Here is an 18,424-nt window from a genome sequence, read left to right on the forward strand (position 1 = left end):
GCATTACTGTGAAGATTCTTATTTAACTGAACCATGGTAATTGAAATTTGTGCACATAGGGACTGTGTAGAATCCGGAAACTGTTCTGTCTTTTTCTTTCTCTCTACATTTGAAACAATTTCTAAAGCTGTCAGCAAGAAGTTTAGCAATCGTGATTAAAGCGCGACTTACCACTTTACTATCTATATATGTCCTACTGCGTGTTGCAAATCTAATGTACACAATAAAGCTTGTTGAAGTGACTGTTTAAATATTTTATTTCACTGTGTGGAAACATCATATTTTGGACAAAAAGTGGGATACTTAATCATAGACATTATTATCTTTGTACTAGGTTAAAAGTGACATAAAAATGAAATGGATCTTTTTCTTCCAGTTTCATGTATGGAGAATTGACTGACAAGAAGACCATTGAGAAAGTCAGGCAGACTTTTGACAACTACGAGTCAAACTGTTTTGAAGTTCTTCTGTACAAAAAAAACCGTAGGTATTTCTGTTATCAATAGAATGCTGTAATTCTTTCTAAATGTTATAGTTTGGTAAATGGTAGTTGAGTAACAAGTAGGAAGGATGTAGTATTTTATTTCTGTTCTTGGTGCAGGGGAGAGCCTTCTGGTAAAATTAGATAGCAAAATTAATAAATCTAACTATGGAAAGCATGCTCTTGAATAATGGAAGAAAATATGGTATATTTTGTTTTAATTTTACAATTTAATTTAAAATTGAGAAATCATACTTGTCCATATTTATGGGGTACAAAATAATGCTATGATTTATAAATATAGTGTGGAATATTTGAATCAAGCAAATACATATTCCAGTGCTTCAAATATTTATATTTTGTGGTGAGAACATTTGAAATTACTCTCTTGGCAATTTTGGTGCCTAAAGTACATTATTATTAGGTGTGTTTGCCATGCTGTACAATAGATAGCACAGTCAAACAAGCATTTCTCTTGTGTCACTAGGTTTTGTATCCCTAGACCATCTCCTCAATTCCTCTACCCCACAGCTTCCAAGAATCTCTGCTCTGTTCTCTTCTCTGTTTCTGTGTGTTCAATTGCTTTAAATTCTGCTTAAAATGAGAACATGTTGTATTGGTCTTCTGTATCTGACTTATTTCACTTAGCATCATGTTCTTGTATTCCACCCATGTCACTCCGTGTGTGTGTGTGTGTGTGTGTGTGTGTGTGTGTGTGTGGCGTATGTATGTGTGTACACATGGAAGGTGGGTATGTGAGTTTGCAGTGGCCAGAGGAGAATGTCAGCCATCCTCCTCTATTGCTCTGCCATATTCCCTTGAGATAGGATCTCTCACTGAGTCTGGAGTGCACTGTTTTCCAGCTAGACTAACAGTCCACCAAGCCCCAATGATCCTTCGGTCTCTGTTCCCCACTCCTGCCTCCTGCACTGGGGTTATGGGTACATACAACCCACCATGAATTATAATATGGGTGCTGGAATTTGAACTCAATCCTCTCTTGCTTGCTCATCAAGTGTTACCCCCACTGAGCCATCTCCCTAGCATAAGAAATTCTTTTAAAAGCTGAATAGCATTTCATTTTGTGTATAGACTTCATTTTCTTTATCAGTTCATCTGTTGATGGGCATTCAGGTTCTTTACATAGTTGGTGAATTGTGCTGCAATGCACTTGAGAGTGCAGATATCCAGTTTGTATGCTGAGTCAAATCTTTTGGGTAAATAACCAAGGAGTGTGACTGCTTGGTGATATGCTGATCCTGTTTTAAAAATTTAAAAGTAACCTCTGGATAGGTTTTCTGTAGTGGCTGTACTGAGGCACATTCACAGCAGCAGTGAGTCTGTTCCTCTATATTCTTGCAGATACTTACCCTGTCATCTGTTTGATGATAGTGACTCTGATAGATGGGGCAACCATACCTATTGTCATTTTGATTTGTACGTCCCTAATGACTAGTGATGTTCAGAATTCTTTTCATGTACCTCTCGGCCACTTGTATGTCTTCTTTTGAGAAACGTCTATCTGGGTTCTTTGCCCATTTTTAATTGTTTTGTTTGTTTGCTTTCTATAGAATTGGTTTTCTTATTTTTTTGATATTAACTTCTTATCAAATGTATAGTTTATAAATGTTTTCTCTCAATCTGTATGTTATCAAAACATGACTTTTTGTGTATAAGCTCAGAGAATATTTTTAATAATATAATAAGGTAAATTATGTGATAATAACAAAAAATGACAAGTTCACACATTTCTTTTGATGGTTAATGGCTACATGTATCTTTTTAGACAACATTAGTAAGGTGAATATGTGGTTGTTACTTGATGTCAGTCTTTATAAGCATGGGATTCAGCTAGACTGAGACTGTTGCTTGTGGAAGCCTTGTGGGCCTCGTCATTACTCTGAGAACAGGCTGTGCACAGGCCTGGAATTTCTATTGACTGTTGTGAGCGGTCCTCTAGGATTATACTTAGGCGTGGTTAGTTGCCCAAGATGGCATCACACAGAACCTTATGGGCATCATCAGAGTTTGAAGGAAAAATTCAATCAAACAATAAAACAATAGCAACCTCCCCCCAATGCCTCTGCTCCACAACCAAGTCTTTTTTCTAACTTGGTTTCACTGCATGACCACTGATCTTTGTCTCTTTTTGCTCTTTTCTCAAATTGTTCTTTTTTTCTTCATGTGAACAGTCCCTTTCATAAGGTGTGTCCATTTTGTGTGTGTGTGTGTGTGTGTGTGTGTGTGTGTTCATGGTCAATGCTTGCAAGGTCCAGTGTCATCTTCAGTGGTTATTAAAGCCTTTCTGAGTTTGGGAAGCCCTAGCTTCAGCAGGATACATTTGCTCTGGGCTCCTCTGTTCAATATTGTGGTACATAATTTATTCCTTCCATTTCTTTCAAGCCATTATTCTCTATGAAATATCTGGAATTAAAATTAGATTTTTCTTCCTTAGTAATAGACTAACAAAAAGAAACAGCAGCCATAGACGTAGATGCTGCCTTGGAGCAGTGCATTTGATAAAGGAACTTGTCTTCAATGGTTTTACATATTGAGTGTGTCATCATCTTATCTTGCATTTTAGGTTCAAGGCCAAAGAGATCTTTCTGTTTGACGTCATACCTAGATACCAGCTTGTGAAGTAGAAAACAATCTATTCTGAATGATCAGCGCTTTGCTCTGCAAGAGGCAGACTGCAGGTTCTTTCTTGGCCTCTTCCCCTAAGATCTGAATATATATTGATTCAGAGGAGACATACATACCCAATCCTTCCTCATTTTCATATAGATTTGTTAGACCTTGAATGACTTATAGGCTCCAAGTTTAGCAAATAATTCAAGAACATTGGCCTGATTTTTAAACAGAATTCACAAATCTTTGTTTGATTTTCAGACGTTAAAGCCAATCTATTGTTTGAATTTCTTAAAATTACCTCAGTGGAATTCTATTTTGTTTATTTACTTTAAACCACATTAGTAATAACTTGAAATGAAAACTTTCCTTCAAGGGTAGTTGAAACTTTTTACATTGTGTTCATGGGTTAAAATTATCAACTTTTGTTCAGGTCTGCCTGGCTTTTCTCAGAGAACTATATATTTACATGCAGTTGTTTGTGTATAGTTGATAGGAGAGTGATCCGGTAGATTAAAAGTCTTGTCTCTTGTCTGTATACCTTATGCTTTCATTTTTACTTTTGTTTTTCCTTTAATAAAAAGGATGTTATTCATGCATTATGTTGGAATTGTATTATTTTAGTCAGCTTTAAAAGTCTTGTAGGGGCTGGAGAGATGGCTCAATGGCCAAGTGCACTGGCTACTCTTGCAGAGGACCTGGGTTCCATTCCCAGCACCCACATGGTGGCTAACAACCACTCATAACTCCAGTTTCAGGGGATCTGATGCCCTCTTCTGACTTCTGTGGGCATTACATGACATGGGTGCTTTTATATACTTGAAGCCAATATGCTCATATGCATAAAAAAATCTTATAAATGGTTAGTTGAAACAGTTTTGCAAACTGTAAAATGTCTGTTCTTATGACTTTGAAAAATGTTAGGTAGAAAATGTTACCTATCTGTAGAAGGCTCCAGAATGCCTGAATACCAAGCCCTCCTAATACAGCCATTAAGTAGCTAAGCACTGATTTGAAAATGGGGCAGCCCAGGTATCTGATTTACTCTGTCAGGATCAACACTTCAATTGGTGCCTCTATTTTTTTTCCATTTAGTGCTTTGATTAGTAGAGGGTGATTTCTATTCCGAGGAGAGTTTGGTATCTATGGAACAAAGACAGAACCTAACCAGGCTCCTCATAACCAGTGATCAGGTCCTGCTCTGAGAGTCAGTGGGGAACTAGCCTCTGCCCATTCCTTCCAGACTCCCTGTCCCTCTGAACTTCAAACTCAGGATATAAAGGATATTCCATCAATTGCTTGAAAATCTTTGGCCTGCCTGGAGAAGTCTGATCCTATGACTTGAGAAGTTGAAAAAAAGTCTATCTTGATATCTGAAAGCAGCTTTTTCAGGCAGCCACATCTCTGCCAGAATTTGGAGTTTGTCGGTTTCATAGGAAGGCTTGAAATATAACCCTATCTCCTGTTCAAATTTCTCATAGACCTTTGGAAAAAAAGGTATTTTCAATGTGCTTCTCTCTTTGCTTATGACCCCTCTGCCTTGAACTCACTATTTTAGAGCAGTCACAGACCATGTACACAGAAGCATCTGGGGCTTGTTATTTGTAAAATTGCACATCACTCACAGTTCCCAGACACACTGTAAACTAAGGAGGAGGAAGCAAGGATCAAGTCTTGCTTCGAGATGATGTGATTGTTTTCCAAGTCCCTGTCTCATCCTGCAATCATTTTCTAAAGGGATATGTCCTTCCATGGGCCTGCTGGGGCTATAAAAGACCTTGTGGCTAAAACTGCATATTACCTTATAAATCTCCTTTCTGTAATGCTCTGACTTCTTGAACCTGGTAAGTGACTCAACTCATTTTGTCTAAATGGCAGGTTAGTCCTTGAATGCCTTAGATATGTGCCCAAGTTTAGCAGATAATTTGAGATTACTCTTATTACTTTAGGTTTGTGGTGGCATTAGGTGATGCAGTTTTGGAAATAGGTATGAGGTGTTTGGTTTCCATTGGGAACCGCTAAGAGGCTATCTCTTCTCACTTCCAGAATATCAGTAGCTGCATATCTATTTTCCAAATACTAAACCTGCCCAAACCACTTCTGTCCTTAAGAAAGAATATTTTGAGGGGCTTTTTGGGGGCAATTTTACTTGATGAAAACATAATGGAAAATGTGTCTTTTTAATTCTGACCAAACGTTTTTCAGTGTGTTGCCAATTCAGGTAATTATTCCCTTGAGGTCATATCTTATACCATCACCTATTCATTATTTGCCATTTGTCAGTTCCTGCTTTATTTGAATCCTAAGCTTTGAATAGTCTGAAACCCTCTTCCCTCTGGAGTCTACAGTAGTTGTTCTTTGAAGAATGAAGTGGCAGAGTTGAGCCTCAGGGGGCAGGAGACAGTGGTTCGTGAAGATACCTGAGATTTCCAAGCTACAAACATGTGTGCTTTGCTTTGCCTGCTAAGATTGCCCTGAAGGTTTCAGGTAGAGCTCTGAACAGTAGGTATCAGCTGTTGCTGGTGTCTTCTGTGATCGGGGATACATTCAAAGCCACTGTTGATGTGTGGAAGTCCATCTGACTGATGAAAGAGCCTGTGCTAGAGGCAGCATTTCAGATGTTCCTCTAGGAGTGATGCCTATCAGAGCGTCAGCTAGTGCTGTTGCAGTTAATTGGAAACACTTGTCAAAGTGACAGGACAGAGAAGCATGGAGGAGTGATCACACTAGATTATCAGAAAGAAGACTGGGAGAGCGGCAGAGGCCTGGGGTCCCAGACGTAAAGGTGTTGCTGGCATCACTTTAGTAGCTAGACCAGCTTGGAATGTGTGAACTGCGAAGAGACACTCTGTGCTCTACTTTAGAGTGTCCATGCTTTAGGATGTTTATTACATATGAACAACTGGTAGCTGATATAGAGTTGAAGTATTGTTTTTCTTGTTTTTTTTTTTTTTTTTTGTATTGGGGATTGAATCTAGGACCTCACATATACAAGGCAAGCATTCTATCACTGAACTGCATCCCCAGCCCCTCTGAATGTTCAGATTTAAATTTAAATTTAAATTTAAATTTTGAGACAGGGTTTTACTAAGCTGCCCAGACTGGCCTCAAACTCACTCTGTAGTCTTGGCAGATTATTAGCCAGGCCTGCACCACCAGCCCTGGCTAAATTAAGTTTTTTTTTTTTTTATTTTTTAATTCTTCCAACTTGCTGTTACCCTGTGATGCTCTATTTTCCTTTCTCTCCCTCTTTCCCCATTATAGGAACCCCTGTTTGGTTTTACATGCAAATTGCACCAATAAGAAACGAACATGAGAAGGTGGTCTTGTTCCTGTGCACGTTCAAGGATATTACGTTGTTCAAACAGCCAATAGAGGATGATTCGACGAAAGGTAATTAAAAAAACAAAAACAAAAACGATTTACTAGATCTAAAAATCAGGCTGTCCCTTTAATCTTCTTGATCTTGTTATAGCCCTTTGTTTCCTTCACATGTGTCTGAGTGAGTCCAGCATCAGTTTTTTTTTTAATCATGTTGTTTGAATGGAGATAGTATGGCTATCCCAAGTTGAAATAATAGTTGGTTACTTGAAACCAACAAAGGAGGCTAACACATGGGAAAGTCAGCGGCATGCATGAAAGCTGACCTACCGGACCCAAGGTGGAATCAGTGTGATTGGAGTTTCACACCATGTACCCAGTGAGCTTTGGAAATGAAGGATCACATGCAGCCCTGGGGATGGTGTTAGTGAGCTCCTACTAGAGAGCGGTTCATAATTTGATGGAGTTTGTTCAATCAATTGAGTTTTATTGGTTGATTTTTAAGCTTAGTTATTTGCTTCTATTTATCCAGTTGTATATTCTTTTGAGTGGATGTTGCAGACTGTGCAAAGTATAATTTTTCCATCAAGAGAGTAGTTGGCATAAGGCAGGCCTCCCAATTGGAAGCTTATTGACTGCAGCATCCAGAGAGGCTGCTATGGAAACCGAGAGTGCCCATGTTCTTACCTCTTTTCTATGTAATTTATTCCCAATTTATTCTCTCCAATTAGGTTTAAATTAGAAGCTGGTGTCATATAAATGAAGAATTTCAAATACCCTTAGAAATAGTTTTTATAAAATGTTATTTTTAATAACCTCTTAGGAGACTACAATGAAATGCCCTCTTTTTTCTGCATTTGGCAAACATTACCTTTTCTTACTTAAGAAAGCTGACAGAGCTTTAAGCTTTCCAACTGTAATCATAATTGCAGAAAAAATTAGTTTATACCCTACATAGGAGTTTATATATAATAATGTATCTACTTAATGTTTGGTTTGTATCAAATTTTAAAAAAAGGCATTTTACAAGTATCACCTATTTGAGATATGACATAGAACAATTAATTTATAAATGTTTCTGAAACTGAAGACGCAATGAAATCATTTCCTGAAATATCAAAAGTATTTCTCTCTCTCTCTCTCTCTCTCTCTCTCTCTCTCTCTCTCTTTGTTTCAACAGGGTCTCTCTATATAACTATGTAGCAACCAGGAGCTTAGTATTTTCCGGCTCCAAGTGCTGGGATTATAGGCATGTACCATCACACCCTGCTAAATTTGATTTTTAAAAATGAGAGATGCCTGTAATCTTTAGACTTAATGTTCATTTGTTTCTTTGAAAATTCACGGTGCTTCATACAAAGGCTAGAGATTTTTTTCCCCCAATTTTACATGGAACATTCACCACAGATACTAAAGTCTGGGTCATAAAGCACATTTTGACCAGTTTAAGAGAATAGATAACTTAAAAAATATATTCTGAGATGATAATGAAGTTAAGTTACAACTCAATAGCTAGTGATATGTGAATAAATCCTAGAATATTTGGAATTTAAGCAACACATTTTTAAATAATCCGTGAATCGAAAAAATCTTAAGGTAAAAAATATTTTGAACTAACCAAAAATACAGTATGTTCAAGTTTGTGGGAGACAATAAAATCATTGCATAGAGGGAACTATGTAATATTAGCTGCCTATATTACAGAATAAAAAGCTATAAAAATAGTAACCTAATAGTTTCCATCTTAGGAAGCTGTACATGGAAGAACATTTTAAACCTGAACAAGCTGAAGACATAAGACACCTTAGAGCAAAAATCAGTGAAATTAAAAACAGGAAAACTTTAAGGAAAAATCACCAAAACCCAAGATGAGTTCTTTGAAAATATCATTAAAGTTAATAAATCTCTAGCTATGGTAAACAAGAATAAAAAAGGGAAGACATAAGTAACCAGTATTGGAAATGAAAAGTTGTTCACTATTCTTTCTGTGTCCATTGAAGCCTGGACAGATGACTACCCTGTGGCCACCATTGAGGATTTATAGGAAATAGATTAATTACTTGAAACAAACTACCAAAAGTTATTCAAGGAGAAATAGATAACCTTAATTGTTCTATCATCATTAAAATATAAACAGTAAAGAGTGATCACACCAAACCTAGGGAACAGCAAGTGTGAGTAGTTTTATCAGTCAATCCTACTGAACTCTGAAGGAGGAGGTAGTACCAGTTCTCTTTTTATTTGTTGAGAATCCCATACATTGTATATAAATGAAGCATAATCATATCTATTTCCACTTACCTCCTTTAACTTCCCAATGGGCCAACTTTACTGATATCCCCTTCAACTAAGGCTCAAGGAATATTGTGGAAGAGAGGGAGAAAGAATGTAAGAGCTGGAGGAAGGGGAGGAGTGCTATGAAATGCTGTCTTCTGGCCATGACATAGTTGTTACACCCATGAATTCACAGTAACTGTGGTTAACCTGCACAAGACCTGCATATTACCACCTCTTCCTCCTCCTCCTCCTCCTCCTCCACCTCCTCCTCCTCCTCCGCCGCCGCCTCCTCCTCTTCCTCTTCCTCCTGCTCCTCCTCCTGCTTCTCCTCCTGCTTCTCCTCCTCTTCCTCCTCTTCTTCATCTTTTGTTGAGATAGGGTCTTACTCTGTAGTCTGGCTGGCTTGGAACTCACTATGTAGAGCAAGTTGGCCTTGAACTCACAGAGATTCACCTCCCTCTACTTCCCAAGTGCTGGGATTAAAATTGTGCCCCAGTGGTCTTTATATCTCTTCCAGAATGTAGAAGCAGAGGGAAGTCTCCCAACTCATTTGATAAAGCCAGGACCACCCTGATACCACAACTGAAAAAAAGACATTACAGAGAAGGCAACTACAGAAAAGTGTTAGCTATCATTATGGTAAACACAAAACTTTCCATAAAAACTGGATATATGAGGCTGGAGAGATGGCTCAGTGGTTAAGAACACTGGCTGTTCTTGCAGAAGATCCAGATTCAAATCCCAGCACCCACATGGCATCTAACAACTGTCTGTAACTCCAGTTCCAGAGGATCTGACGTCCTCTTCTGTCCTCCATGGGCATTGCACGACATGGGTGCACTTACGTACATGCAGGCAATGCACGCATACACATAAAAAAAATAAAAAAACCCTGGATCTATAAGGTATAAAAAGAATTACACATGACAACAAAATGGATTCACTCTTCAAAACCCAGTTGCTTGAATCCATCCTGTCAGTGAGGTGGTAGAGAAAAATCATATGATCCTATCAGTTGGCATAGAAAAACCTTTTGACAAAGTTCAGCACCCATTCATGATTAATGATCCTCAAAAAAGTAAGACTAGGTGGAACTTCCTTATTTGATAAGGGGCATCTATGGAAAACCACTGGCTAGCAGTGAACTATATCTTAAAGTGATAAAAACAAAAATAAAAATAATTAATACATGATTGGTGACCTAAAGAATTTGTCAGATGAATTTTGATGTCTTCACACATGAATAACAACCAACTTGAGCAAAGAGAGTTCTTGTCATATTATTCACCCCCCATACACAAATAATTGTATTAGATGAGTATTGTTTTCTCTCATTTTCTTTAAGTAATTCCATGACACAGTGGAGCTGGCCAAGGGAAGGTCAGTGCTTTCTCAACATTTCAGCTGGCTGAATCTTAATGGTAGTCAGTAACTATGTATTTATGAAAACTGAAAGTTGGCAGCATTTTGCAATAAACTGGGGAAGCAGATGTTGATCTTGGAAGGGTTGACTTTCATTTCTGGAATTAATGCTTCTCTGTCTTCTGCCCCCCCTCACCCCCCTCCTCCATCACTCTGCATCCCAGTGTATCATTGAGTACTTTCCAAGGTATAACCTCTTTTGAGTGAATTATCCACTTTTATAAAGAAGTGGAATAAACCCCAGACAAGTCAGATCACTCAAATATCAAACTATGAGCTCAGTAAGTGTGCTAATCAAAACTTTGTGAATAGCATTAATATAAATTATTTCTTTCTAGTGCCAGGCATTCTAGAGGGTTGGCTGCTTTTTAAAGACATTTTTATTCAGAGGCTTCTCCACACCTTCCATATACATAACAGAGTACTCTAACAGTATTGCATAATGTAACTATGAATGCTGCCTATGAGCTTCTTTCCATTATTCATGTGAACTGTACATATAACATGAAAAATTCAGAAGACATGAAATATTTATACTATGAAGTCATCGTCTACCGTGTCTTTGAAGTTAGCAATATAGGGGAGTAGTGTTTGAAATCTCGGTAAACTAATACATCTTTCAGATTTTAAGACAAATAAGGAAAATGGTCCTTTTGGAAAGAAGCACATGAGATTTCAGGATAATTACTATAATATCAAGATGGTTTACATTTGTATTGAATAAGGAGACACTAAATTGCTTTGATTCAGCTTTTGACTTCAGAGTTACTTAACATGACCTCTATGGGAATATTCTATTTCCCTCATCTCACTTTTATCTGTTTTTTCCAACCCAAAATGTGGATTAAGAACAGATTCCTGGGGATCTAGGAGTATCATTTCCAAGCATTCAGTGGGGAAGACAAACCCATAGTGCTAGAAGTTTTCTTCCAACTGCTTCTGCTTCCATGGATATAGGCTGAGTGTAGGGATGGTAAAGGAGGTGAGAGAGGAGCTATTTGAGAGGATAATCAGTGATGGAGAAGGAGGTAGACTGCTGGCAGTGTGAGGGACTCTGAGGTCATGAGTTTCACTAGTGCCTTGGCCACACTTCTGTACTCTGCCCATGTCTAGTCACAGGGATGTAGATGAGGAGTAGTCAAAAGTTGACTTTATCCAAAGTTTTGATTTGATTGGGTGCAAGGGAAAGAATCCTAAAAAAGACCATTGATCAGAACAAAGGCTCATGTTCTCTGAGGATCTGCCAAATAGTTTGGTTTGGATTGACATCAGTCCCCTACTTACATTGACATATTTTCTAAGAAATCAGACATATGATTGAAAGGTTTGAAGGAATGGACTCATTCTGAATTCTGTTTCTGAATCATATCAAAGCTACTGGAGCATGTTATGGCAGTCACTAATTGCATGCAGCACTTCTCACAGCAGATCCAAGATCCACAAAATTTCATTCTGAATTATTTCAATTTTTTCCCCTTAAACCGAGTGGCTATGAGTGACATCAACCATCCTTCGAATTATAACATAAGAGATGACAGAAAACATTATGGAAAGGAAGGGATGGTTATCAGCTCCGATGGCGTGGCTAATACATGCCAGGCACTTCGTGTCCATTATTTCTCAGTTTTCTAATTTTGGAAATTAGTATTATTATTTCCATTTTTCTCCCGAAGAGCCCAGCACTCAGTATCTGACAGACTTCAACCCCATGTTCTCCAGATTGTTCCATGCTGCCTCATCTTTTGCAGTGGAACTTACTGTTGGGGCGCACCACCTTAAAACCTTCCTTTCCTCAACACAGGTTGAGAACACTCACATTTTGATAGAGTTGTGCTGTTCTGAACCACAGGAACTTCCTTATGATAATTCCACAGAGTGACGTATTCTTGTTATTTTTTGTGCCTGGTATTGAGGTATTGGAGCTGTTGTTCAATCAATCAATAGTATCTGATATTTTCTATCATAACACACAAAAATTACAATCAAGAAGCCCATCCTGTTGAATATATTATATGTTCTAAAAAAGATGGTCCAGTCTCTGCCCATTGATACTGTATAATAGTTTTAAAAGACTCCGAAGCTGCCAAGATAATTGCAGTGCGAGCTATCCTATGCCAAATGTTCACAGCACCTTCTGCCAATAATTGAAACAAAAATTCCTCTAGAATAAAAGTATCAGCAAAAATAGTAACCTGCTTGCAAAAGCCAATGGTTTTCTTTAGAGAGGAGACGACAGATGAAATATGAGTAATTATGCCATGCAGTCTCTTTGGTGAAGAGCATAATTGTTTACCTAAGCTTTTTCCTTATAGATTAGAATCTTGTGTTGCAGTCTAGTAGATTGATTTAACTGCCTCTCTGACTTCCTTTTATTTTTAAGATTAGGCAGTCCATGACAAAGAGGTTAATTGCAACCCAATAGAGCTAAACTAATATTTTATTAAGAAGGAGTTGGCATCCTGAGCTTTTAGGAGAACAAATGTTCTCATAATGCCATGAACAACTTACAGAGCAAGCATTCGGCTTGTCATACTCAGCTGTCTGTTCATATTACCCTATATCGACCACATCTAAGTACCATCAGCAAACAGTGCTGAATAATCAGTCACAGCAATTAGGTTTCTATAGAGGTGAGATCAGTAAATGTATCACTGGGGAAAGTTAGAATTGCTGATGCATCTTTTTCCTCTGACCTAGACAGTATGGCTGCTCAACTTTTTCAAAGTTTGACTGTAACATGGGGATCGGTGAAAGAGCAGATAAACTCTGAGCTACTAATAATGCAGGCAATTCTGGATGTATTCAAGAGCATAAGGAAACCCAAGTACTTAATTCTTTGAGGTGATGGGAGAGCAGGCAAGAACAAGGTGTTGTTGGGGGTTGGTGGAGGGAAGAGAAGGGAAGTTGAAGGTCGTTGTATTAGTACAACTTCCATTTGTTTCTAATGAAGTATTTGGGTAGGTGGCAAAAGTAAGGAGACAGACATGGTATGAATGTTTTCAGAAAAATGCTTACATTAGAACCCAGGACTGTAAGAGTATTTTGGCCAGTGAGCTTCGGGAGATCAACATGGGAATGGAACACCCCTGACTTTGTCTTGGCTCTCTACCCTCTGGGGCAGTCTGATAGCAAAAGCCCTAAATGAGTACTCACTGACAATTGTGCTTGACTTTGGTTTCTCTAGGAAGGAAGAAACCTTTTCAAATATTTCCTTCTTATTCTCTGTCTTTTCAAATGCCCAAGCGGGTTCATTGATCCCCACCTTGCTTTCCTCAGCACTTCTTCAATTCCTTTCTGAAAGTAGGATATTCTTTTTGCATTTTTCATTCCAAACCATTTCCTTTATAACATGAATTATATTAACACTTACTAAAAGTTAAGTGTATTTCCTTTGTTACATTTTGATTTTAATTGTATATCATGCAGATGATATGTTAATTCCTATTTAACTTTTCTACTCATGCTTCATTTATTCAGCCCAAATGTATTCAGTGCCCCCTATGGGCCAGTCATGCTACGACACAACCAGGGGTAGGAAGAGCCATATTCTAGCCATACTCCTAGAAGGCTATCGTGGTGGTAAAGTCCCCTTTCTTCAATGTTGAACGCTAGTCTCACTCAGAATACACTGACTGAAAACACTTTTAGAATGATGAATTTATGTAACATTTTTCATACAGTGGTTCTTCGGCAATACTCTCATTTTTCATCTAGAGGAAAATACATGTTATATTTCTATTACTTAGTTTTTAAAAAGAATCTTAAATGATATAGGGGGATGCGGTAGTCCTTGATTATACCCACCTGTGACTGTTGCATATTGCGTATATTATATTGCATGTGATTTTGATGAAATAATATACAGATATGCTGACATATTTGAGTAAGTGTTTTGTGTGTATCTAAATGAACACTACTGCTTCCTTATTATGAAATGAAATACCAGGTGTCAGTTGCAAATAGAAAATCAGAGTGTGACAATAGCTTTCATTGCTGTGTCTCTTGCCTCACACCGTTGCTTCTCTGAGTGGTTGTGGGAGATGAGTCCTGCCGTCTGATGGTTGGTGTTCTTCCTTGCATCATTGGATTTGTTCCCTTAGTTGCTCCTTCTTTTCCAGATTTTTTTTTTCAGGAAAACTTTACCATATGCATGGAATGAGATGGTCTTCTATTTTAACACTTCTCAGATTTACAGAGGCACAACATCTCCTCTCAGAAATATGAGCATTCAGTGAGGAAAAAAGATCAGCTAGGAAGTTTCTAGGAACAGCCTATGCAATTATAGTATTCACTTGATGTAAAATGAGGAATTATCAGATATGTTTTAGCATGCTGATGACTAACATAATTACAGTCATCTGAGAACACTCTTATCACTTATAGCCAACCTAATAAAACTGATTAAGGCCCAATATAATGAAACAAAACAGGGTTTCATTTCAAATAAAATCTAATTAATCAGTCATATTCCAGACCCTGTACTAAGTGGTGTCATGGAAAGATAAACTTTAAAAAAATATTTTATTATTTTTATTTTGTGTGTAGAAGTGTATTGCTTACATGTATGTAAGTGCCCCTGTGTTGTGCAATGCCCATGGAGGTCAGGAGAGGGCATCAGATCCCCTGGAACTGGAGATATGGATGGTTGTTACCACCATGTGGGTGCTGGGAATTGAACCCGGGTCGTCTGTAAGAGCAGCCAGTGCTCTTAACTGCTGAGCCATCTCTCCAGTTCCCAGAAGATCAACTTTAGTTTATCAAAAGTAACTATATTGGTCAATGACTTCACTTCACTGATGTTAGTGTCACATGATGTGTGAGTAAGTACTGTGATGTACAGAAGATGCATCTCCTTCTCCTGGGTGGATCAAAAAAGCCTCCAGAAAGAAAGAAATCTTCAATTCAGTCTGAATGTAACAGATAGTGGAAGCAATGGAAAGTCTAGGACTGTAGATTATAAAGTGGGAAAAAACGTGAGACATCATAGTGTGTAAAATGCACACCCAGTAGAGTTAATTTTAGTTTGAACTTATTCTTTACTTAATTTGCTATTAATTTTAGTAAGGTGGGAATACCGTATAAGAATATGGCGGGAGATGGATATAGTATAAATCCTTGGGTCATAAGCTAAATGACCCCATTCCAAGGACACAGTGTTATCCCAGAAGTCTTCAGGTGCTGTGCAAGGTTGAAATCAGATCTCAAGGGCACAATTCAAGATCGTAATGCAAGGGCACAATCAGATTTGTGCTTTAGAAAGAGCCTTGCCTCAGAGTGTTACCACCTCGTTGAGGTAACACATCCTATCTTGTCTGACATATAAGGCTGGGAGAAAATTAAGTTTGGGAGGTATTTATTCACAATTTTCTTGAAGGCTTGTAAGCATTTGGATATTTGTGTATAGGTTATGCTGAATTATTGGTTTGGACAATTAAGATTATCACCAGTTAATTTACTAAGATTAGGACTATATCTAGGATTCAGGATTGGTGACATGGAGATAAGGCAATGATAAGGTGGATTTTGGACATGATGGGGGTTAGAGTCTGTGGAATATCTTAGTAAGAGGGTGGCCAGTGGCCAACAGACATGCTAGTCTGTCACACAGAGAAGTCTAGATTGGTGATAGAGAGTGCAAGTTGTTTTTTTATGTTGAAGTTGAATTTCTGGAGACTGCTGTCATCTCTATTGCTTTATTCTATCTTTAGCATATTGTGTAAGAGAAACCTTGCAGATAATTCTGCAAACAAGACCTGTTAAGTTCTAGTCACTTGGATGAAGCCCAAAAATATGATTAAGATGTATTGTATGAAGTTCACAGAAATTTAATAAAATATATTTAAAAAATAATGAATAAAGACATGTTTTCCATCAATGCGTGCTCATTTACTTCTTTTCCAATCTAATTTATGGAATACATACAGAATTTGTGGGAGCAATCCACAGCCTGAATAATTAGTTGGGGGACCAGTAGTAAAGTGCAATGTCACCTGCATCCTATGAGTTGAGGTAGAAGTCTTGTGTAAGTCCAGGATTTCTTTCTTCAGTGTTTATTGTGGTGTCGGGCATTTCATCGTGCCATTAGGATCATTCCTTTGGACCAGCTAGTTTCATGTTTAAGGAGCTGTTTGGTGATTGTTCTGTCAATGGGAATTAACACAGAATTTACCAAATAGTTTTAACAAAATCTTTAATAGAGCAAAGATTTTGAAATAATTGGAGAAAGGATAATCGAGACAGGGCCAGACTATGTCTAGCTTTTGCTCTATTTGTTCACATCTCATTGACGTTTATTTAAAATTAAGGATTTTAATAATGGCAATTTGAGGCCCCAGCAGAAATTCCCTTCCCATTAAATTCACATTCCTTTCTCCCAAAAGCAACTGCTCTTTCAGAGAACATTATTAGGTTTCTAGATATTCCAAACATAACTTTTAGATATTACTGAAGTTAATAGACAGACAATAACAGTTTGTTATGCTACAAGGAAGGTGGAAATGTGTGATATGAAACAGAATATGTGAGAGTTTGAAACTGAAATTTTTCTTATTTGTGTGTGCATCTGTATCCACATACACAGCAGGACTGCTTCCATTAGGGTTCTAATAGCTTCTGTAGCAAACAATACAGTAATATTATTTCTGTTACCATGGAGATAATATTGGTTTGACTCTGTAGAAGCAGATTTCTTGTTCATATAACTGTCCAAGGCAGGTGACTCTGGGTAGCTTGTGGCATCCTTACGCAGTTGATTCAGCAGCTTTGCCGTCCCTTGGGGCCTTGCCATTTGCATCCAGCTGGTAGAAGGGGGAGGAAATGTGGAGAAACCACACCTGCTTCTGAAATCGTAACACGGATGTGGCATGTATCGCTTCTCATTTACATCCTACTGGTGAGAACTAGGGACACGGACACCCCAGATGCAAGGAGTGAGATGGGTTGCTGAATAGGCAGCTATTTTCTAGTAACAAACCCACAGAAAGCAGGATCACAGCATTTTGTGACCAACTCTCTCCTTGGGAAGGGCTATATAATAAATACAAGTGAAGTCTACACGTTGCACATAAAAATCGTTCATTATTTTAGTCACATTTAAAATAATGGTGTTTATATAGAAATAAAGTTTGATACTTGCCATTTTTTCCAGATATTATGTGGTTGCTGAGATCCCTTGACTGTCAGAAAGAATGGATAATTTTTAATTCATTGTATATGAATAACCAAGGCTCCCTTTTCTTATTTTTAAGGTTGGACAAAATTTGCCCGATTGACACGGGCTTTGACAAATAGTCGAAGTGTTTTGCAGCAGCTTACACCAATGAATAAAACAGAGACGGTCCACAAACACTCAAGATTAGCTGAAGTAAGTGTCAGACTAACTTCATCTCTTGATATGGTGGCATTCGCACATTTCTCGCCCCAAGTGGTTCAATATAAATACTTATGACTCTTCTCTTACAAATACCTAGGTAGTAATTAATTTTTCCCTTGTAGAACTGCAGAAAATCCAAAAATGCCTTTTCAGTCTCTCCAACTTTTGCATAGGAATGTAGTTCATGATATATCAGATGATGTTTAGAGATGTATGGTTTAATCTGAACAAATGGGATGGATAATGAATTTATTCATTTATGTGTGTGGAAAGTACTTATTGAGGGTTTTCACTGCACTTGGTTCTCTTCAAAGGACATAACAATGAATAAAATTTGGTCTATTACAAAAACTGAAAGACAACAGCAGGAGGGACCTGATACTGGATTATAAGATGCAGTGGTCTTTACCCAGACTTGGTACTCTAGGGTTGGCTATAGAAGAGTTAGAGCTCCACAGGCAAAGGTCCTTGCTGCCAAATCTGGCCACTGGAGTTCCATCCCTGGTACTTTCATGGTAGAAGGACAAGACCAACTACAGCAAATTGTCCTCTGGCCTCTATGTGTGTGCATGGCATATGACTCACCCCCCCTCCCCTGAATGTAAAAAAAACCAAACCCCAAAACAACAAAACAGAAGAATTAGACAGGAAGAAAAACGAGGCCAGCATGTGCAAAGGCCCAGAGAAGTGATAGTATGTGCCTTGATAGGGTTTCATATAACTGATTCAGGTAGAGAAGAAAGAGTTGGGTACAGTGAGATGGTGGTAGGGAGGCTTCATGTACCAGGAAAATGACAGAGTCACATTTGCACTCACAAATCACATTGCATCTCTCAAAGGGAGATTGGTTCCAACTGGCTTCTTTTATAAGCCTTTTTCACTTTTTTCTTTTTTAAAAATTTGTTTATATTGAATTTTTA

The 18,424-nt window shown here is 38.0% G+C and overlaps 1 protein-coding gene across 1 annotated transcript in view; it reads left to right on the forward strand.

Moving 5' to 3' along the window:
- Positions 1-18,424, forward strand: part of Kcnh5 (potassium voltage-gated channel subfamily H member 5) — a 371,827-nt gene that overhangs the window by 46,653 nt on the left and 306,750 nt on the right. Inside the window, exons 3-5 of the mRNA XM_008850496.2 lie at positions 377-483; positions 6,377-6,505; positions 17,380-17,495. Of these exons, the coding sequence (XP_008848718.1) occupies positions 377-483; positions 6,377-6,505; positions 17,380-17,495 (352 nt within the window). The remainder of the gene's footprint in view (positions 1-376; positions 484-6,376; positions 6,506-17,379; positions 17,496-18,424) is intronic.

Source organism: Nannospalax galili, unplaced genomic scaffold (genome assembly GCF_000622305.1).
Source record: "Nannospalax galili isolate Female #2095 unplaced genomic scaffold, S.galili_v1.0 scaffold144, whole genome shotgun sequence".
In the NCBI taxonomy this organism is placed as follows: Eukaryota; Metazoa; Chordata; class Mammalia; order Rodentia; family Spalacidae; genus Nannospalax; species Nannospalax galili.